At 42.8% G+C, this 22,916-nt stretch overlaps 2 protein-coding genes across 2 annotated transcripts in view; one reads left to right on the top strand and one right to left on the bottom strand.

Moving 5' to 3' along the window:
• The window catches only part of LOC123753523 (mucin-2-like), a 30,497-nt gene extending 23,829 nt beyond the window's left edge, over nt 1–6,668 (top strand). The window contains exons 9-18 of the mRNA XM_069333800.1: nt 148–642; nt 1,025–1,432; nt 1,772–1,906; nt 1,997–2,194; nt 2,429–2,968; nt 3,074–3,643; nt 3,809–4,201; nt 4,436–4,930; nt 5,313–5,720; nt 6,030–6,668. Of these exons, the coding sequence (XP_069189901.1) occupies nt 148–642; nt 1,025–1,432; nt 1,772–1,906; nt 1,997–2,194; nt 2,429–2,968; nt 3,074–3,643; nt 3,809–4,201; nt 4,436–4,930; nt 5,313–5,720; nt 6,030–6,668 (4,281 nt within the window). The remainder of the gene's footprint in view (nt 1–147; nt 643–1,024; nt 1,433–1,771; nt 1,907–1,996; nt 2,195–2,428; nt 2,969–3,073; nt 3,644–3,808; nt 4,202–4,435; nt 4,931–5,312; nt 5,721–6,029) is intronic.
• Nucleotides 6,669–21,107: 14,439 nt separating this feature from the next.
• LOC138370028 (putative carbonic anhydrase 2) lies at nt 21,108–21,686 on the bottom strand. Its single transcript, XM_069333799.1, has one exon. The coding sequence runs from the start codon at nt 21,684–21,686 to the stop codon at nt 21,108–21,110; it is 579 nt and encodes a 192-aa protein (XP_069189900.1).
• Between the last annotated feature and the right edge of the window lie 1,230 nt (nt 21,687–22,916).

Genomic DNA, 22,916 nt, shown 5'->3' with positions numbered 1-22,916 from the left:
TTGTAACCACAGGTTGTAACTCCACAGGTTGTAATTCCACAGGTTGTAACTTAACAGATTGTAACTTCATAGGTTGTAACTCCACAGGATGTAACTCCACAGGTTGTTACTTCATAGGTTGTAACTCTACAGGTTGTAACTCCACAGGTTGTAACTTCACAGGTTGTAATTCCACAGGTTGTAACTCAACAAGTTGTAACTCCACAAGTTGTAACTCCACAGGTTGTGATTCCACAGGTTATACCTTCACAGGTTGTAATTCCACAGGCTGGGACTCCACAAGTTGTAACTCCACAGGTTGTAACTTCACAGGTTGTAACTCAAGAGGTTGTAACTCCACAGGTTGTGATTCCACAGGTTGTAATTTCACAGGTTGTAACTCCACAAGTTGTAACTCTACAGGTTGTAACTCCACAGGTTGTAACTCCACAGGTTGTGATTCCGCAGGTTGTAACTTTACAGGTTGTTACTTCACAGGTTATAACTCCACAGGTTGTAACTTCACAGGTAGTAACTCCACAGGTTGTAACTCCACAGGTTGTAACTCCACAGGTTGTAACTCCACAGGTTGTGAATCCACAGGTTGTAACTCCACCGCTTGTGACTCCACAGGTTGTAACTCCACAGGTTGTAACTCCACAGGTTGTTACTTCATAGGTTGTAACTCTACAGGTTGTAACTCCACAGGTTGTAACTCCATAGATTTTAACTCCACAGGTTGTGACTCCACAGGTTGTAACTCCACAGGTTGTAACTCCACAGGTTTTAACTCCACAGGTTGTAACTCCATAGACTTTAACTCCACAGGTTGTGACTCCACAGGTTGTAACTCCACAGTTTGTAACTTGTAACTCCACAGCTAGTGACTCCATAGGTTGTAACTCCACAAGTTGAAACGCCACAGGTTGTGACTCCACAGGTTGTAACCCCAAAGGTTGTAACTCCACAGCTTGTGACCCCACAGGTTGTAACTCCACAATTTGTAACTCCACAGGTTGTAACTCCATACATTGTGACTCCACAGGTTGTGACTCCACAGGTTGTGACTCCACAGGTTGTAACTTCACAGGTTGTGACTCCACAGGTTGTGACTCCACAGGTTTTGACTCCACAGGTTGTGACTCCACAGGTTGTGACTCCACAGGTTGTGACTCCACAGGTTGTGACTCCACAGGTTTTGACTCCACAGGTTGTGACTCCACAGGTTGTGACTCCACAGGTTGTGACTCCACAGGTTGTAACTTCACAGGTTTTGACTCCACAGGTTGTGACTCCACAGGTTTTAACTTCAAAGGTTGTGACTCCACAGGTTGTAACTCCACAGGTTGTAACTCCACAGGTTTTAACTTCAAAGGTTGTGACTCCACAGGTTGTAACTCCACAGGTTGTAACTCCACAGGTTTTAACTTCAAAGGTTGTGACTCCACAGGCTGTAACTCCACAGGTTGAACTCCACAGGTTGTAACTTTACAGGTTGTAAATCCACAGGTTGTAACCACAGGTTGTAACTCCACAGGTTGTAATTCCACAGGTTGTAACTTAACAGATTGTAACTTCATAGGTTGTAACTCCACAGGATGTAACTCCACAGGTTGTTACTTCATAGGTTGTAACTCTACAGGTTGTAACTCCACAGGTTGTAACTCCAAAGGTTGTAACTTCACAGGTTGTAACTCCAAAGGTTGTAACTCCACAGGTTGTAACTCCATAGGTTGTTACTTCACAGGTTGTGATTCCACAGGTTGTAACTTCACAGGTTGTAATTCCACAGGTTGTAACTCAACAAGTTGTAACTCCACAAGTTGTAACTCCACAGGTTGTGATTCCACAGGTTATAACTTCACAGGTTGTAACTCCACAGGCTGGGACTCCACAAGTTGTAACTCCACAGGTTGTAACCCCAAAGGTTGTAACTCCACAGCTTGTGACCCCACAGGTTGTAACTCCACAGGTTGTAACTCCACAGGTTGTAACTCCATACATTGTGACTCCACAGGTTGTGACTCCACAGGTTGTGACTCCACAGGTTGTAACTTCACAGGTTGTGACTCCACAGGTTGTGACTCCACAGGTTTTGACTCCACAGGTTGTGACTCCACAGGTTTTAACTTCAAAGGTTGTGACTCCACAGGTTGTAACTCCACAGGTTGTAACTCCACAGGTTTTAACTTCAAAGGTTGTGACTCCACAGGCTGTAACTCCACAGGTTGAACTCCACAGGTTGTGACTCCACAGGTTGTAACTCCACAGGTTGTAACTTTACAGGTTGTAAATCCACAGGTTGTAACCACAGGTTGTAACTCCACAGGTTGTAATTCCACAGGTTGTAACTTAACAGATTGTAACTTCATAGGTTGTAACTCCACAGGTTGTAACTCCACAGGTTGTTACTTCATAGGTTGTAACTCTACAGGTTGTAACTCCACAGGTTGTAACTCCAAAGGTTGTAACTTCACAGGTTGTAACTCCAAAGGTTGTAACTCCACAGGTTGTAACTCCACAGGTTGTTACTTCACAGGTTGTGATTCCACAGGTTGTAACTTCACAGGTTGTAATTCCACAGGTTGTAACTCAACAAGTTGTAACTCCACAAGTTGTAACTCCACAGGTTGTGATTCCACAGGTCATAACTTCACAGGTTGTAACTCCACAGGCTGGGACTCCACAAGTTGTAACTCCACAGGTTGTAACTTCACAGGTTGTAACTCAAGAGGTTGTAACTCCACAGGTTGTGATTCCACAGGTTGTAATTTCACAGGTTGTAACTCCACAAGTTGTAACTCTACAGGTTGTAACTCCACAGGTTGTAACTCCACAGGTTGTGATTCCGCAGGTTGTAACTTTACAGGTTGTTACTTCACAGGTTATAACTCCACAGGTTGTAACTTCACAGGTAGTAACTCCACAGGTTGTAACTCCACAGGTTGTAACTCCACAGGTTGTAACTCCACAGGTTGTGAATCCACAGGTTGTAACTCCACCGCTTGTGACTCCACAGGTTGTAACTCCACAGGTTGTAACTCCACAGGTTGTTACTTCATAGGTTGTAACTCTACAGGTTGTAACTCCACAGGTTGTAACTCCAAAGGTTGTAACTCCACAGGTTGTAACTCCACAGGTTGTTACTTCACAGGTTGTGATTCCACAGGTTGTAACTTCACAGGTTGTAATTCCACAGGTTGTAACTCAACAAGTTGTAACTCCACAAGTTGTAACTCCACAGGTTGTGATTCCACAGGTTATAACTTCACAGGTTGTAACTCCACAGGCTGTGACTCCACAAGTTGTAACTCCACAGGTTGTAACTTCACAGGTTGTAACTCAAGAGGTTGTAACTCCACAGGTTGTGATTCCACAGGTTGTAATTTCACAGGTTGTAACTCCACAAGTTGTAACTCTACAGGTTGTAACTCCACAGGTTGTAACTCCACAGGTTGTGATTCCGCAGGTTGTAACTTTACAGGTTGTTACTTCACAGGTTATAACTCCACAGGTTGTAACTTCACAGGTAGTAACTCCACAGGTTGTAACTCCACAGGTTGTAACTCCACAGGTTTTAACTCCACAGGTTGTAACTCCACAGGTTATAACTTTTCAGGTTGTAACTCCACAGGTTGTAACTCCACAGGTTTTAACTCCACAGGTTGTAACTCCATAGATTTTAACTCCACAAGTTGAAACGCCACAGGTTGTGACTCCACAGGTTGTAACCCCAAAGGTTGTAACTCCACAGCTTGTGACCCCACAGGTTGTAACTCCACAATTTGTAACTCCACAGGTTGTAACTCCATACATTGTGACTCCACAGGTTGTGACTCCACAGGTTGTGACTCCACAGGTTGTAACTTCACAGGTTGTGACTCCACAGGTTGTGACTCCACAGGTTTTGACTCCACAGGTTGTGACTCCACAGGTTGTGACTCCACAGGTTGTGACTCCACAGGTTGTAACTTCACAGGTTGTGACTCCACAGGTTGTGACTCCACAGGTTTTGACTCCACAGGTTGTGACTCCACAGGTTTTAACTTCAAAGGTTGTGACTCCACAGGTTGTAACTCCACAGGTTGTAACTCCACAGGTTTTAACTTCAAAGGTTGTGACTCCACAGGTTTTGACTCCACAGGTTGTGACTCCACAGGTTGTAACTCCACAGGTTGTAACTCCACAGGTTTTAACTTCAAAGGTTGTGACTCCACAGGCTGTAACTCCACAGGTTGAACTCCACAGGTTGTGACTCCACAGGTTGTAACTCCACAGGTTGTAACTTTACAGGTTGTAAATCCACAGGTTGTAACCACAGGTTGTAACTCCACAGGTTGTAATTCCACAGGTTGTAACTTAACAGATTGTAACTTCATAGGTTGTAACTCCACAGGATGTAACTCCACAGGTTGTTACTTCATAGGTTGTAACTCTACAGGTTGTAACTCCACAGGTTGTAACTTCACAGGTTGTAATTCCACAGGTTGTAACTCAACAAGTTGTAACTCCACAAGTTGTAACTCCACAGGTTGTGATTCCACAGGTTATAACTTCACAGGTTGTAATTCCACAGGCTGGGACTCCACAAGTTGTAACTCCACAGGTTGTAACTTCACAGGTTGTAACTCAAGAGGTTGTAACTCCACAGGTTGTGATTCCACAGGTTGTAATTTCACAGGTTGTAACTCCACAAGTTGTAACTCTACAGGTTGTAACTCCACAGGTTGTAACTCCACAGGTTGTGATTCCGCAGGTTGTAACTTTACAGGTTGTTACTTCACAGGTTATAACTCCACAGGTTGTAACTTCACAGGTAGTAACTCCACAGGTTGTAACTCCACAGGTTGTAACTCCACAGGTTGTAACTCCACAGGTTGTGAATCCACAGGTTGTAACTCCACCGCTTGTGACTCCACAGGTTGTAACTCCACAGGTTGTAACTCCACAGGTTGTTACTTCATAGGTTGTAACTCTACAGGTTGTAACTCCACAGGTTGTAACTCCATAGATTTTAACTCCACAGGTTGTGACTCCACAGGTTGTAACTCCACAGGTTGTAACTCCACAGGTTTTAACTCCACAGGTTGTAACTCCATAGACTTTAACTCCACAGGTTGTGACTCCACAGGTTGTAACTCCACAGTTTGTAACTTGTAACTCCACAGCTAGTGACTCCATAGGTTGTAACTCCACAAGTTGAAACGCCACAGGTTGTGACTCCACAGGTTGTAACCCCAAAGGTTGTAACTCCACAGCTTGTGACCCCACAGGTTGTAACTCCACAATTTGTAACTCCACAGGTTGTAACTCCATACATTGTGACTCCACAGGTTGTGACTCCACAGGTTGTGACTCCACAGGTTGTAACTTCACAGGTTGTGACTCCACAGGTTGTGACTCCACAGGTTTTGACTCCACAGGTTGTGACTCCACAGGTTGTGACTCCACAGGTTGTGACTCCACAGGTTGTGACTCCACAGGTTTTGACTCCACAGGTTGTGACTCCACAGGTTGTGACTCCACAGGTTGTGACTCCACAGGTTGTAACTTCACAGGTTTTGACTCCACAGGTTGTGACTCCACAGGTTTTAACTTCAAAGGTTGTGACTCCACAGGTTGTAACTCCACAGGTTGTAACTCCACAGGTTTTAACTTCAAAGGTTGTGACTCCACAGGTTGTAACTCCACAGGTTGTAACTCCACAGGTTTTAACTTCAAAGGTTGTGACTCCACAGGCTGTAACTCCACAGGTTGAACTCCACAGGTTGTAACTTTACAGGTTGTAAATCCACAGGTTGTAACCACAGGTTGTAACTCCACAGGTTGTAATTCCACAGGTTGTAACTTAACAGATTGTAACTTCATAGGTTGTAACTCCACAGGATGTAACTCCACAGGTTGTTACTTCATAGGTTGTAACTCTACAGGTTGTAACTCCACAGGTTGTAACTCCAAAGGTTGTAACTTCACAGGTTGTAACTCCAAAGGTTGTAACTCCACAGGTTGTAACTCCATAGGTTGTTACTTCACAGGTTGTGATTCCACAGGTTGTAACTTCACAGGTTGTAATTCCACAGGTTGTAACTCAACAAGTTGTAACTCCACAAGTTGTAACTCCACAGGTTGTGATTCCACAGGTTATAACTTCACAGGTTGTAACTCCACAGGCTGGGACTCCACAAGTTGTAACTCCACAGGTTGTAACTTCACAGGTTGTAACTCAAGAGGTTGTAACTCCACAGGTTGTGATTCCACAGGTTGTAATTTCACAGGTTGTAACTCCACAAGTTGTAACTCTACAGGTTGTAACTCCACAGGTTGTAACTCCACAGGTTGTGATTCCGCAGGTTGTAACTTTACAGGTTGTTACTTCACAGGTTATAACTCCACAGGTTGTAACTTCACAGGTAGTAACTCCACAGGTTGTAACTCCACAGGTTGTAACTCCACAGGTTGTAACTCCACAGGTTGTGAATCCACAGGTTGTAACTCCACCGCTTGTAACTCCACAGGTTGTAACTCCACAGGTTGTAACTCCACAGGTTGTAACTCCACAGGTTGTGAATCCACAGGTTGTAACTCCACCGCTTGTAACTCCACAGGTTGTAACTCCACAGGTTGTAACTCCACAGGTTGTGACTCCACAGGTTGTAACTCCACAGTTACTCTTTTCCTCCATAATGTAATAAGTTTTACCAGTGGCAAAAGATTTCATTATCGTGTTTGTTAGTCTGGTGTTGAGATTACGGCCTATCCACGTCTGGATGATTATCAAGTCGTCATCCAACTTTACTGACCAACCAGCAGGTATATTGTATTCCAGAATACAGTAACCAGCAGGTATATTGTATTCCAGAATACAGTCCAGCACAAAATAATCGTTGTATATTCTCCGAGAAGTTATATATATATATATATAACTGAAAACTCACACCCCAGAAGTGACTCGAACCCATACTCCCAGAAGCAACGCAACTGGTATGTACAAGACGCCTTAATCCACTTGACCATCACGACCGGACATAATGAGGTGATAGCCGAGGCTATATGAACCACCCCACCGCCGGCACTCGGATAGTTATCTTGGGCATAGCATTTTACCAAATCACCTCATTCTTTGGGGCACACGTGAGGAACACAAATTTGTGTTCCTCACGTGTGCCCCAAAGAATGAGGTGATTTGGTAAAATGCTATGCCCAAGATAACTATCCGAGTGCCGGCGGTGGGGTGGTTCATATAGCCTCGGCTATCACCTCATTATGTCCGGTCGTGATGGTCAAGTGGATTAAGGCGTCTTGTACATACCAGTTGCGTTGCTTCTGGGAGTATGGGTTCGAGTCACTTCTGGGGTGTGAGTTTTCAGTTGCATATGTCCTGGGGACCATTCAGGCTTGTTCGCATATATATATATATATATATATATATATATATATATATATATATATATATATATATATATATATATATATATATCTATATATATATATATATATATATATATATATATATATATATATATATATATATATATATATATATATATATATCTCGGTGTTTATACCCTGCGTGTATAACCGAGTCAATGTTTATAATGCGCATAAACTTCGCCCAAAAGTTTCACACATGGCAGAGTTTTCATATATATATTCCCTCATATTTTAGATCGTATTGTCCTTTTTTTATGGGTTCTTTCTACTGATATTGCAATTTTTGTTGTTGTTGTTTTGGCAGAGATATTCCTGCGCGGGCCCTAAGCCTCTGGCTGGCCCACTGCGCGGGCCCTAAGCCTCTGGCTGGCCCACTGCGCGGGCCCTAAGCCTCTGGCTGGCCCACTGGGCGGGCCCTAAGCCTCTGGCTGGCCCACTGCGCGGGCCCTAAGTCTCTGGCTGGCCCACTGCGCGGGCCCTAAGCCTCTGGCTGGCCCACTGGGCGGGCCCTAAGCCTCTGGCTGGCCCACTGCGCGGGCCCTAAGTCTCTGGCTGGCCCACTGCGCGGGCCCTAAGCCTCTGGCTGGCCCACTGGGCGGGCCCTAAGCCTCTGGCTGGCCCACTGCGCGGGCCCTAAGTCTCTGGCTGGCCCACTGCGCGGGCCCTAAGCCTCTGGCTGGCCCACTGGGCGGGCCCTAAGCCTCTGGCTGGCCCACTGCGCGGGCCCTAAGCCTCTGGCTGGTCCACTGGGCGGGCCCTAAGCCTCTGGCTGGCCCACTGCGCGGGCCCTAAGCCTCTGGCTGGCCCACTGCGCGGGCCCTAAGCCTCTGGCTGGCCCACTGCGCGGGCCCTAAGCCTCTGGCTGGCCCACTGGGCGGGCCCTAAGCCTCTGGCTGGCCCACTGCGCGGGCCCTAAGCCTCTGGCTGGCCCACTGCGCGGGCCCTAAGCCTCTGGCTGGCCCACTGGGCGGGCCCTAAGTCTCTGGCTGGCCCACTGCGCGGGCCCTAAGCCTCTGGCTGGCCCACTGGGCGGGCCCTAAGCCTCTGGCTGGCCCACTGCGCGGGCCCTAAGCCTCTGGCTGGTCCACTGGGCGGGCCCTAAGCCTCTGGCTGGCCCACTGGGCGGGCCCTAAGCCTCTGGCTGGTCCACTGGGCGGGCCCTAAGCCTATGGCTGGCCCACTGGGCGGGCCCTAAGCCTATGGCTGGCCCACTGGGCGGGCCCTAAGCCTCTGGCTGGCCCACTGGGCGGGCCCTAAGCCTCTGGCTGGCCCACTAAGTGTTACTTGTTTCTGTTTTACTTGGGCGGAGTATGAGTATTTATGACTCGTATGTTCGCCTCAGTAAGATTTTGCCATATGTGTTTAACAACTTCTTCTGCTCTGTTGAATCTAAGTTGAAATCTTAATGGGTTTGTAACTGTGCACTGTGTTAGATAATGTTCCAGTGGTCTGTTGTGGTTGTAACTGTGCACTGTGTTAGATAATGTTCCAGTGGTCTGTCGGGCATTTCTCCACTGTGCTGACATTTCCTCTCATCTTCCGGAACCTGTAAGCCTATTTCCCATGCACATGGGTATCCAAGCCTGATGCGATGTAAGTGTACTTCTGTTGCTCTACTGCTCCCTTTCATCAAACTAAGTGGTTCGTAGTTGGTTGAATTCTTGTGCCAACCCGCAGATCCTGATATTGCAACTGTTGTGTTGTGGTCACTGTACATCTTTTGCATTGCTGTTTCTAATTACTTTCTTAATCTGTAATAGACTCTGTGGTATGTAAAATATTGCAGTTCAATTCCAGTGTTACGTTTTGGTCTAATGGCCGGACTACAGAGATTGCCCTGAGTACTGGGTTACAACAGATCTCTACTGGTTTCTAAAATGTCTCTTTATATCAACCACATTCACTATAACGTTGCACTATAACGACCACAATGGCAGAAAGGTCGTTGTATGGCGGCCGCACAAACAAGAAGGTTGTGCTATGTGGAATACACTTATTAAATGTCGGATTATTCTGCCTGCATTAACCAGGTCGTGTTGACTGAAGGTCCAACTATACAGGTCGTGTTGACTGAAGGTCCATCTATAAAGGTCGTGTTGACTGAAGGTCCAACTATACCGGTCGTGTTGACTGAAGGACCAACAATACCGGTCGTGTTGACTGAAGGTCCAACTATACCGGTCGTGTTGACTGAAGGTCCAACTATACAGGCCGTGTTGACTGAAGGTCCAACTATACCGGTCGTGTTGACTGAAGGACCAACTATACCGGTCGTGTTGACTGAAGGTCCAACTATACCGGTCGTGTTGACTGAAGGTCCAACTATACAGGCCGTGTTGACTGAAGGTCCAACTATACCGGTCGTGTTGACTGAAGGACCAACTCTACCGGTCGTGTTGACTGAAGGTCCAACTATACCGGTCGTGTTGACTGAAGGTCCAACTATACCGGTCGTGTTAACTGAAGGTCCAACTATACAGGCCGTGTTGACTGAAGGTCCAACTATACCGGTCGTGTTGACTGAAGGTTCATCTAAACTCTTCTGGCTGACAAAAGGTCCATTCATTAGTCACATATATATCTCGCTGCTGACCAAAAAGACAAATTTGGACATTATGATTACATTATAAATTAAGCCCTTAAATAGGCATTAAAAATTTGACTAAGCGTTTTGTTGGTAATTTGTGATGGTTGATTTTAGTTATATTAAAAGTTGAGATGGACCGGGAATGACCTATTCCACCATTGCTCTTTATCTAGTTAACTAAATGATGCACTTAAGTCACTGTTGCTTCATCACGTGAGCTCTTAATTCCGTTGTTGCTTCATCACGTGAGCTCTTAATTCCGTCGTTGCTTCATCACGTGAGCTCTTAATTCCGTTGTTCCTTCATCACGTGAGCTCTTAATTCCGTTGTTCCTTCATCACGTGAGCTCTTAATTCCGTTGTTCCTTCATCACGTGAGCTCTTAATTCCGTTGTTGCTTCATCACGTGAGCTCTTAATTCCGTCGTTGCTTCATCACGTGAGCTCTTAATTCCGTTGTTGCTTCATCACGTGAGCTCTTAATTCCGTTGTTGCTTCATCACGTGAGCTCTTAATTCCGTTGTTGCTTCATCACGTGAGCTCTTAATTCCGTTGTTCCTTCATCACGTGAGCTCTTAATTCCGTTGTTCCTTCATCACGTGAGCTCTTAATTCCGTGTTGCGTCGCTTGATCTCTTCCTACTGATGTTGCGTTACGTTACGCAATGTTACTGTTTAGGATTATAACTTCATGCTACTACTGTTGCTGAACATGATCTGGTACTACTGTTGCTGAACATGATCTGCTACTACTGTTGCTGAACATGACCTGCTACTACTGATACTGAACATGATCTGCTACTACTGTTGCTGAACATGACCTGCTACTACTGTTGCTGAACATGATCTGCTACTACTGTTGCTGAACATGACCTGCTACTACTGTTGCTGAACATGACCTGCTACTACTGTTGCTGAACATGATCTGCTACTACTGTTGCTGAACATGACCTGCTACTACTGTTGCTGAACATGACCTGCTACTACTGTTGCTGAACATGACCTGCTACTACTGTTGCTGAACATGACCTGCTACTACTGTTGCTGAACATGATCTGCTACTACTGTTGCTGAATATGACCTGCTACTACTGTTGCTGAACATGATCTGCTACTACTGTTGCTGAACATGATCTGCTACTACTGTTGCTGAACATGACCTGCTACTACTGTTGCTGAACATGACCTGCTACTACTGTTGCTGAATATGACCTGCTACTACTGTTGCTGAACATGACCTGCTACTACGGTTGCTGAACATGACCTGCAACTCTTTGCCTGGTATCAATACTCTTACAACAATACATGTCAGTCTACTCTGTATTACTCTGTCCAACTCTGCCTTTCAATCCTGTGAGTCGTGATCATACGAGATCATCACCAGACAACAAATCAACATGCAACACATAAAAAAGGACGTCTTGGGTCAAATCAATCATGCAAAAGATGTGCATCTAACCTAAACTACTTAAGGTACTCATACCAGCTTGATGGGGATCAGGGAGTTCTTCTACTTCCCAAGCCCGGCCCGAGGACTGGCTTGACTTTACTTAGCTCATGTCCCAAGAAGAACTGGTGTCGAAAAACCCGATACCATTTAATAATATTACATGTAATATTACATTATAATATTGCTGCTGTTGTATACACAAGTTAACCCATAGAAAATGTAGCTTGTAGTGAAATTTTCCGTCAATAGAAAACGGGATATCATTGCCACATAGTACTATAAATTCACCATTCTTTGGACTTATTCCCGCCAAACACACACCGAAACTACGACGTTGGTACAACGTTCGAACAAGTTTTAACACTTCCTAACCAGTTATAACAACCAATATAGCAAGTTGTAACTCCGTTCTAATACGTCATAAACACGTTAAGCCAAGATGTAACAACTTTATTACAAGTTGTAACAAGCGGAAAATAGAGGCAGTTACGGTTTGTGTTTCCAGGGTTACATCATAAAAACATCTCATTTGATTTAACTTAATTATCAGTGTCAAAATAGAGTAAATGTGACTCTTCCATCAGTTACTGACATCTGGACAAAGTGAGCCAGGAGCGCCAGTGTGAAAAGGTCAGCCATTGTTTGTTAAGATCAGGGGCCAGATTCACGAAAGAACTTACGCAAACACCTACGAACCTGTACATCTTTTCTCAATCTTTGGCGGCTTTGTTTACAATTATTAAACAGTTAATAAGCTCCGAAGCACCAAGAGGCTATTTAGAACAATAACAACAGTTGAATGGGAAGTTTTCATGCTTGTGAACTGTTTAATAAATGTAACCAAAGCCGTCAAAGATTGAGAAAAGATGTACACGTTCGTAAGTGTTTGCGTAAGTGCTTTCGTGAATCTGGCCCCAGAGTCGTTGGAGCAAATTCAGCTCCTATAATTTATCTTGAACGAAGTGTTATGGAGATAAAATCTATTAGTGCTCTACCATCATCAACACGCTGTCAACAACCACAACGGAAGTGTCTTTCCGAAATCTTATCTAAGTCATTATTAGCCAGTAATGTTATGTTTGATAGGATTATATCCGGTTAGAACACGAACGATCGACTCAACACAGGTAATTAGGCCTTGGTCCTTATCTAATAATATACAGTGTTTTCTCTGATATAGCTGTCATATATTAGGGTTCCGGCTTTACAGCTAGTGCCCTTTGACAGGAACAAGAAGAGGAAGCAAGAATTATTCTTGGTACATCAATTACTTGGGTGATGGAAGCTAGCCTCACACGAGGATAATTTGGTGTCTATATCCTAGTTATACCTGGTGGACTAAGCCTACCATGTTATAAGATAGGGCACCTCCAATTTTATATACACTAATATATGTAGTTTAATACTGTAGTTTGATTGGCTGCATATAAATAAATTTAATATAAAACCCCCCTAATGTGCAAGGATCGATTTGTGAGAAATATTGCAGAAATACAGTCCACTTAACATCATACAAATTGCTATCGAAATATATAAATTAACGTAAATATAAATTCTATATAAATTCATATAAATTAAATAAATATAAATCTCACAGGTCGGTTCCCACACCTGGTTAAATCAATATAAGTCTCTGCCAAATGTCTTTAAATTAAATATGAATAATTGAACCATTTTTCCTAATCCTCAACAATCATAGTCACCACTTTTATGTGGTGAATTATGAATTTGTCCTCTCGAAAAGCACATAACAGTTTGACGTATAAACTCCCCACCGACCAAAATATGATGCACTATTAATCATAGCTTCTCGAAAATTGATGGTCTCTCCCGTTTTCTGTTTGTGGGTTCTCCATTAGGTTAGGTTCGGGGATATTTAGAATATTTTTGTGACGCTGTGATAACTCGTGAGGATGGGCTGACCTGATATGGGTTACTGCTAATTTAATACAATTTAATACAATTTCATGCAAATGCAGACCTTTGCCTCTTCACGTTTCTTTTCTAAGCAAGAGTGACAAAAAGGCAACCCAGACCAAAAAGCGGTCTATTTAGGGGGGTTACAATGAAACTCGGTTATTTGAACCATTCTGATACTAGCTTACCGTCGAACGGAGACCCAAACCACTCCCTGACAGGATAATGACCGACCACGACAGCCACACTTCTGCTGCTGTTAGTCGACCTGCCATGGACACTGAGGTGCTTGCAATTATTTGAGAGATCACCCTGGTAAGCGTATGGTTCTGGGAGAGTGGTTCAGTTTCACCTTTATTCAGGGCTACGGTTCACACTGCCTAGTTGTCATGAGTACGTTCCCGCTCTTGAGCTACCGTGACTCCCCGCACTCTCCTTACTGTGAGATGATCTCTCAATCCCCCTTAAGTTTACAATTGTCCACTGTCAACCAAGTTACAGGCGTCTCTCTCTCTCTCTCTCACTAGCCAGGAAGCCTCATCAGGACTAAGGCAAACACCAGCTAACATATGAGACATTTAATACATAAACTCATACAATAAATCTATACAAGAATAGTGATATTACTATGCAACTCCTTAGGCTGCTACCAACTGATAGCACTCTAATATTCCTCTAAATCTTCTTCCTATAACTTTATTCTAGGTTCTGCTCACTTCTCAGCTCACAATGTACTGCATCCTTTACCGCTTTGGGCTGAAATACAGGGTACAAAAATATTCATATATCACCTACTGTAACCAGATACCAGCCTGTCACCTAGCAATGCACCTTTCATGCTAAAAACGCAATTAAGCACTCTTTTTAAACCTTAATGTGTTCGAACGATCCTCTGTTCTATTCCTCGAGGTCTACTGTCAAATACATCTGTCTGGGTCCTCGAAATCAGGTTAGGTACTCTATGCAGTTCCTCCAATCTGTTGCATCTGAAGTCCTCCTCGAATGTCTGCGAAGCTCTCTCACACGGCTTCACACAAAAGACGTGTAGTTCCCTACACGACTTGAAGATTCACTATAACCATGGAGTTTCACTCCTCACTGGAAGTCCTACTCTACCTTGCAGTTTAGCTCCCACTATGAGTTTCAGCTCACACTTGGAGTTCACCATACACTACTCCTCTGGTACGAAATTTCTTCACTAACTTCTCCCTCACAAACCTGCAAATCCCTCACCATGCCAATATAAAATGTTTTCCTGACCAATCTCTATAAATATAAATGTAAATGTTCGTTTGTTCAAAATCACTAATCTACGAAAGTTCTTCACCGATTGCTTTGAAATTTTGACAGTGTTTTTATACTTACTATATAGATATAACGTCTGTGACAGGTAAACACATGCTTTTTTAAAAACTGTGTTTGTCATGAGATTTTTCATGTGAGGGAAATTTCCGAAACCTCTTTACCGATTACTTTGAATTTTTGACACAACGTTGCATTCAAATATGCGTGTGCTTTTATGTACCTACTATATACATGCTAAACGTATGACTGGTAAAAACATGCTTTTTTGAAAAACAGCGCCATCTGTTGGACTTAAGAGCAACACACGCTGTAAATCTCCGAAAGTTCTTCACCGATCGCTTTGAAATTTTGACACAATATTCCATTCAAATAAGTATTTTTATATACTTACTATATAGATGCCACACCTGCGTAAAGTAAAAACAGGTTTTCTTTTAAAAACAGCGCCATCTGTTGCACTTACGAGCAACACACGCTATACTATTTATTTATTTATTTATTTATTATTTATATTTTTTTATATACAAGAAGGTACATTGGGTTTGTGAGAATACATATCATAGTACAGTAATTACACTCTTGTAAAGCCACTAGTACGCGCAGCGTTTCGGGCAGGTCCTTAATCTAACAGATAATTTTAAGTAGGTAAATTCTATCAGAATTAATAAAATGATAACAAATACATTGCAAGAAAAAAAAATGAGATGAGAGAGATTAGTAAGAATATTAAAGCACATTGGTATATTAAAGCTCTGATTGATTACATTGACAGCTTGATTGGTAATTTAAACAAGATTAATAGACACCATACAGCAGATTGACAGTACATATAGGAAGACAGCATTGATCGCAATGATAAAGATGTTCAGATTGGGTACATAAAGATTGGGAGATTGGGTAGCAATAGATACAGTGCAAATTTAAAGCAAAAGGTAAAAAACTATGAAGATGAAATTAGGAACTTTTTAGTATTGTTTTTGAATGACGCAAAAGTTGGACAGCTTTTCAATTCAATAGGGAGTGAGTTCCATAGACTGGGTCCCTTTATTTGCATAGAGTGTTTACACAGATTAAGTTCGACTCTGGGGATATCAAAGAGATATTTATTTCTGGTGTGGTGATAATGGGTCCTATTACATCTGTCCAGGGAAAGTTTCAGAGCAGGATTTGCATTTAAGAACAGGGTTTTGTAAATGTAGTTGACACAAGAGAATTTGTGGAGTGAGATTATGTTTAGCATGTTTAAGGAGTTAAACAAAGGGGCTGAGTGTTGTCTGAAAGCAGAATTTGTTATTATTCTGATAGCAGATTTTTGCTGGGTGATGATGGACTTGAGGTGTTTTGCAGTGGTTGAACCCCATGCACAGATACCATAATTAAGATAGGGATAGATTAGTGCATAATATAGAGAGATGAGAGCAGAGTTAAGTACATAATATCTGATTTTGAAGAGTATACCAACTGTTTTAGAGACTTTCTTAGTTATGTGTTTTATGTGGGTACTGAAGTTGAGTCTCTTGTCTAGGAATAGGCAGAGAAACTTTCCATCATTTTTATTGCTAATGTTTACATTGTCTATCTAAAGCTGAATTGCATTTGTAGATTTGCTTCCAAATAAGATGTAGTAGATCTTTTGTATGTTAAGTGTTAGTTTGTTGGTTGACATCCATAAGTGGACTTTTTTTTAGTTCATTATTAACAACATTATTTAGTGTATGTGGGATGGGGTTATAGTAGATGAAGGTAGTATCATCACCAAACAAAATAGGTTTCAGAATGTTAGAGACATTAGGCAGATCATTTATGTATATAAGAAATAGGAGAGGTCCCAAAATGCTGTGTTACAATTTGTTACATTGTTACAAAAACATTGTTACATTTGTTACAAATTGTTACAAAAACTATGTTACAATTACATTTCAATGTTTCCGATTGCATTGACAAATTGAATTTTCATAGATTTCGATTTATTTCCATTTGACTTAATTATTTTGTGTGCCATTGCATTGGAATTGAGCTGTGTTGTTTACCATACCATTCATTTTGTGAGTAAAAGTATAGATGCCACACCTGTGACAGGTAAAAACATTCTTTTTTTAAACAACAGCACCATTCGTTACCCAAAAGAACAACACAGGCTATCAATATAAATAAAAATGTAAATGTTCGTTTGTTCAAAATCGCTAATCTCCGAAAGTTCTTCCCCGATTGCTTTAAAATTTTCACACGACGATCCATTCGCATCCGAGCGAGTTTTTATATACATACTATATAGATGTCACGTCTGTGGCGGGGAAAACATGTTTTTTTTTTGGAAAACGGTGTTTTTTATACATTTTTCATGTGAGGGAAATCTTCGAAACCTCTAACGTTTGCTTTGAAATTTTTACACAACATTGCATTCTAATAGGAGCGTGTTTTTATATACCTGCTATATACATACCTCACCTTTGATAGGAAAAAACATTTTTTTTTTTAAAGAGCACAATCTGTTGGACACAATCGCAACACATGCTGTAATCTCCAAAAGTTCTTTACCGATTGGTTTAAAATTTTTACACAACGTTCCATTTGAATGTGCGCATGTTTTTATATAACTACTATATAGATATCACACCTGTGACAGGTAAAAACATGCTTATTCTGTAAAACATTGCTATCTGTTGCATGTAATATAAACACACGCTATGCAAAATATGTCACGATTCCATTTCAATGTAACTGATAGCATTGATAAATTGAATTTTCAAAGATTTCGAAATATTTTCAATTTGATTCAATTATTTCGTGTGACATTGCATTGGAATTGAGTTGTATTGTTTACCATACCGTTCATTTTGTAAGTATAAGTAGAGAGGAAACACCTGTGACAAGTAAAAATTTATGTTTTTTTAGAAACACCACAATTTGTTGCACGTAGGAGCAACACACGCTATACTAAATATGTCATGATTCGATTTCAATGTTTCCAATTTCATTGATAAATTGAATTTTCATAGATTTCGATAGTTTTTCATTTTGATTTGATTATTGTGTTACATTGCATTGGAATTGAGCTGTGTTGTTTACCATACTGTTCATTTCGTGAGTATAGTTTTTTTTTTCATTTTTTTAACTGTTTTTCTTATATATAAGTGATGGGAACATCAGATCAATTGATGTTCCCAATTTTCTGATGGGAATGTCAGATAATTTGGGAAATGCATCGAACGAGGGAGTGGGGAATGGTGGGGAGGACAAGGGGGACGAGAGTTGGGGATAGTGGAGAGGATGAGGGGACAGGGAAGGGGAGAATGGTAGGGAGGACGAGGGGACGGAGAAGAGGGAGATGGAGGGAGGTCGAGGGGACGGTGGAGTGGGAAATGGTTAGGAGGACGAAGGGACGTTGGAGTGTGGAATGGTGGAGAGGACAAACAAACAGGGGGTAGAGGACTGGTGGGGAGGACGAGGGGACAGGGAGTGAGGAATGGTTGGGAGGACGAGGGGATGGGGGGAATGGTGGGTAGTACATGGAGACAGGGGGAAGCTTGCCGAGTCTCAGCCACTCAAATGCATTGTTGAGCCACAGCAACACGTGGCCGGGAACAGCTAATACTAAATATGTTACGATCCCATTTCAGTGTTTCCGACTTAATTGATAAATTGAATTTTCATAGATTTCGATTTATTTTCATTTACATTTAATTATTTTGTGTGATATTGCATTGGAATAGAGCTGTGTTGTTTACCATATCGCTCATTTCGTGAGTATAGTTTATATTTTAACTTTGTCATTTTTTCATTCCATTTTTTAACTGTTCTTCTTATTGTTCAGTGATGGGAACATCAGATCATTTGGGAATGCATCGATGTTGCTGTGGCTCGTCAACGCCAATGCGTTGCTGAGCCACGGCAACGGGTGGCCGAGTACAGCTAGTCATAACTATATGTATTCACAACAAATTAACTCCTCCACCCGACATCCTTTCAAATTGTATGGCACCGCCGAGGTGATCCCTCTCCCACCATGGACGAGTCCACCTGGTAACATGTCTTGATGCGTTGCTGGGGGTCTATTGTCCGCCACTGCTGGGGGAGGGGAGTCCGCTGGCCTCAGTCGTTCACCAGACACTGGAGAGTGAGGGTGCGCCACTCCCCCCCTACAGCATGTCCTTTAATTGCTTCTTTTATCTCAATGGCTCAATATAAATTACTACCTTATATATACATATGTTCACTATGATCGATAGGCACACGATGAAACACTGGTAGCTAATCTAACAAACGATTAAATAGACTTACCGCAGGGATCTATGACGTAGGGCGCTCACTCCCTGGCCCTCAACATGGCGCTCACACAGGCCGCCCACAAAAATCGCTATAAGACTGCTTCACAAAGCTTCTTCTAGTCCTGACTTGAGTACACGGAGTCGCCCTGCAGGCTCCACAACACAAACGCCTGCTTACCTCCTTCCTCTTGGAGAAGCAACACAACACTCACTTCGAGGTCGCCTCTAATTTATCCAAATCTCAAATAAATGGTGTAGTAAGTTCCCAACAGCTTCCTCACACTTGCAAACAAGTAGCCTTCGCTCCATCACCAACACAGGGAACTATATTCATCCTCCTTCCAGGAGATAAACGCAGTATGACCATCTCTGATGACTGCTGTAGCTCAAGTGAGGTCACGACGTCCGGCTGGCGTCACATCATATCACCAAAGTATCGACATCCTATTTCATTTCACTTACTTAAATGCTCATCCTCTGCTCAAACTCATAAATTATTTGCTGACATTTATTATATATTTTCTTTCTCTGACCTCTTAATCTCAGGTCCGGAAAGCAGGATAACTCTTCCTGGGAAGACTCGTTCCACCCGAGCTGCATGGGGGCCATAACAGGTCTCACTGGGAATTCCACAAAATTATGACTACGATGATTTTATCTCATATCTAATTAATACAAGATCGTCTCAAAAGTTAATTTTAAGAATGCATTCGTTGGGAATGAGTTTCCCTATAAAATTAAGCCTCACGACATTGGGGAAAAAAATAAAGACTCCCAACCACTAGCAAAATCCAAGGAGAAACGTAACCAACCAATTAGAAGTCCCCCACTTTTTTGTGATGTGGTAATAGTTCTCCTCGTGCTTAGATTGTCTCATCACTCTTCCTGTTAATTATCCTCTCTATTTATTACCACACTTCTTTTTTTTCACTTCCACGTTACTTTCACCATATACCAAGATCGTTACTTTTCCACTATGTAGCTCTCTTGGCCACCACGTGTTAGTTCCTTCACTGTACACAGTCACTATCTTCTACTGTGCTCACGAGTACATTGTAACACTATAATTTCCTGCATTGTCTACACAGTTTACAAGTGAGCATCGTTTAGTACTCCGGGTTTCATTGTGTAGTATTATCCACAGTTCATTAATAACACAATACTTGTATGAACTTCGTTATCATTTGTAGCGTACACCATATGTCTATATTAACAGTGTCACTATCAGTTGCAGTTAACCACTTTATGTTTGTTCACTATAAACAGGCTCACCATAAATTATAGGCAGTGTTGTGACTTCATATAGCACTTGATCACCTTGCACAGTTCTACAGATCACCATACATGCTTAACCATCACTTCCAATATTAAGAAAACATTAGACACCACTGTCAATATAACTCGTCTGTAGTATCAACAACCACTGCTTCTCAATATCACATATTAACGTATGGTGAATATAGCACGTCACAATCTGCTCACAATAAAACACACTGTGTTGTTCTGAATCATTCCTTTAGAGTTAATGACACACCAAAATGCAGTGATATAATACATATCATTAAGGAACAGAAATATTACTCTATTATAGTATTTACTTGTTATTTCCCTCCCTGCCCAAAATAAAACAAATTGAAATGTTACTTTGGGCAATATTGCCCACCTGCAAGTTCACATATATCTTACTCGCTGGAGAATATTGCTACCTTATCACGGCGTCCTCTCGCCGAGTAAATCAGTAGCGACCCGCCAAACACATACCGAAACTAAGACGTTGGTACAACGTTCGAACAAGTTTTAACACCTCCTAACCAGTTATAACAACCAATATAACAAGTTGTAACAACGTTCTACTACGTCATAAACACGTTAAGCCAAGATGTAACAACTTTATTTCAAGTTGTAACAAGCAGAAAATAGAGACAGTTTCGGTTTGTGTTTCCAGGGGAGTCGTGTATCAGCACGGTAACATTCAGGACTCTCGCAGAAAAGTTACTGACAGGGTGTTCCGGTGGCTGGTCCAGCAGCACCACTGTGACTAAGTAGGGGACTGGAGGTCCACTTCCACCTTCACGTGGATATATAGCCCCGCCTGGTTTGGCAATGGCGAGCGTTAATTGGCCCGATTGTCCGACGGCTAGACTCAGCGAATAGCCGGGAATTACTAGTTTGTCTTAGTCACTGGCCCGAACAACCTGATATTGGTCGGGGCCACGAGAATCCTGATCTTGGCCATTGTCCTGGGAAGCTTGATCTTGGCCATTGCCCTGGGAAGCCTGATCTTGGCCATTGCCCTGGGAAGCCTGATCTTGGCCATTGCCCTGGGAAGCCTGATCTTGGCCATTGCCCTGGGAAGCCTGATCTTGGCCATTGCCCTGGGAAGACTGATCTTGGTCATTGCCCTGGGAAGCCTGATCTCGGCCATTGCCCTGGGAAGACCGATCGTGGCCATTGCCCTGGGAAGACCGATCGTGGCCACTGTCCTGGGAAGACCGATCTTGGCCACTGTCCTGGGAAGACCGATCGTGGCCATTGCCCTGGGAAGACCGATCTTGGCCACTGTCCTGGGAAGACCGATCTTGGCCACTGTCCTGGGAAGACCGATCTTGGCCACTGTCCTGGGAAGACCGATCTTGGCCACTGTCCTGGGAAGACCGATCTTGGCCACTGTCCTGGGAAGCTTGACACTGGACACTCCAGTGTACAGTGTCATCGTCCAGCTGGGAGTCGTCCTTGCCTCCCCAGTGCGCCATGTTGGGGCGCCATGAACCTCATTGACGGTGACTTAACCTTCCTGACTCATCTCTACACCCTGGTGAAGGAATTACATTTCTATAAGAATTAAGACAGTTGTATCATTTTTACAGATGCGATAGATAACTGGGGATAACTAATTGATTTGTCACGTGACTCGCTCGTTTTGTTGTCACGTGACCTCTTGTGTCATGTGATTTAATATTCGTGTAGTGTCTCATTAAACTGTTGTTGCATGCCTTATGTTCAGCTCTTACCGGAAGTTATTGTCACGTAATATAGATTACACGAGGATTAGCAGATCACACGGCTCCTCATCGACGAGGATCACACAGGAGGCTGCATCTCCACTCTCATGCCGGCGCGTGTTGCTGAGTTAACACGAGTGTTGCATGCAACAGCAAACCTGTCACCATGACTACACCTGCAACAGTCAGACAATATGATGCTTAGTCACTAACACCATCAGTGGACAGGGGTGGTAAATAATAATAAGCCTTCCAACCAATATAAAGCATCCAGGAGATGAACCAGTGTGACATTGAGTCAGTTAAATTGTTAGAAAACATGTGTGGTTTAAACAGAAATGAATTTGCCATCATTAACACCCGTGTTGACGCTGTTCCCGGTGCAGTCATCAATTATTGCTAACGACTGTGATATTTTACCAACTTTATTTGTGGTTGGTAACGTCGGTTATTGCTTTGGACTAATTTGTTAAAAAAAAACGAACTGGTTCAGGTACATTCAGATAAGTAGGGAAAGCTGATGATTTACTCGGTTTGAGGGAGTGAATCAAACCCACTGAACTGGTTGATTAGTGAATACTTCAAGTCTCTGCAATGAGAGTGGTCCATCTTGCTCCCTAGTTGAGGGAGCATTAATTGCTCCCTCAAATAAAATTGTGTTATTGAGTAGACGATAATTTTCTTCATTGACAGTGTCCACCCAGTATGTGGACACCCATACCACACGGCCTTACGCTATGCATAACTGGTAGCGACAGGTGGACGCCCGTGGACAACGTGACGAGCAAACACGATTAAAATGAGTGTTTTTTCTAAGGCTGGGCAGTGGCCAGTTTCTGCCCTTTACCTGTGTTCACGAACAGTGATGTCGTCCCGTTTAGGCCGAGAATGTTGGGTATATGTGGCTCCTGATCCCTCCCATGTTATATAAGGAATGTTGGGTATATGTGGCTCCTGATCCCTCACGTGTTATATAAGGAA

The sequence above is a fragment of the Procambarus clarkii genome, chromosome 30 (genome assembly GCF_040958095.1).
Source record: "Procambarus clarkii isolate CNS0578487 chromosome 30, FALCON_Pclarkii_2.0, whole genome shotgun sequence".
NCBI lineage: Eukaryota > Metazoa > Arthropoda > Malacostraca > Decapoda > Cambaridae > Procambarus > Procambarus clarkii.
This window is presented reverse-complemented; position numbering and strand designations above follow the sequence as displayed.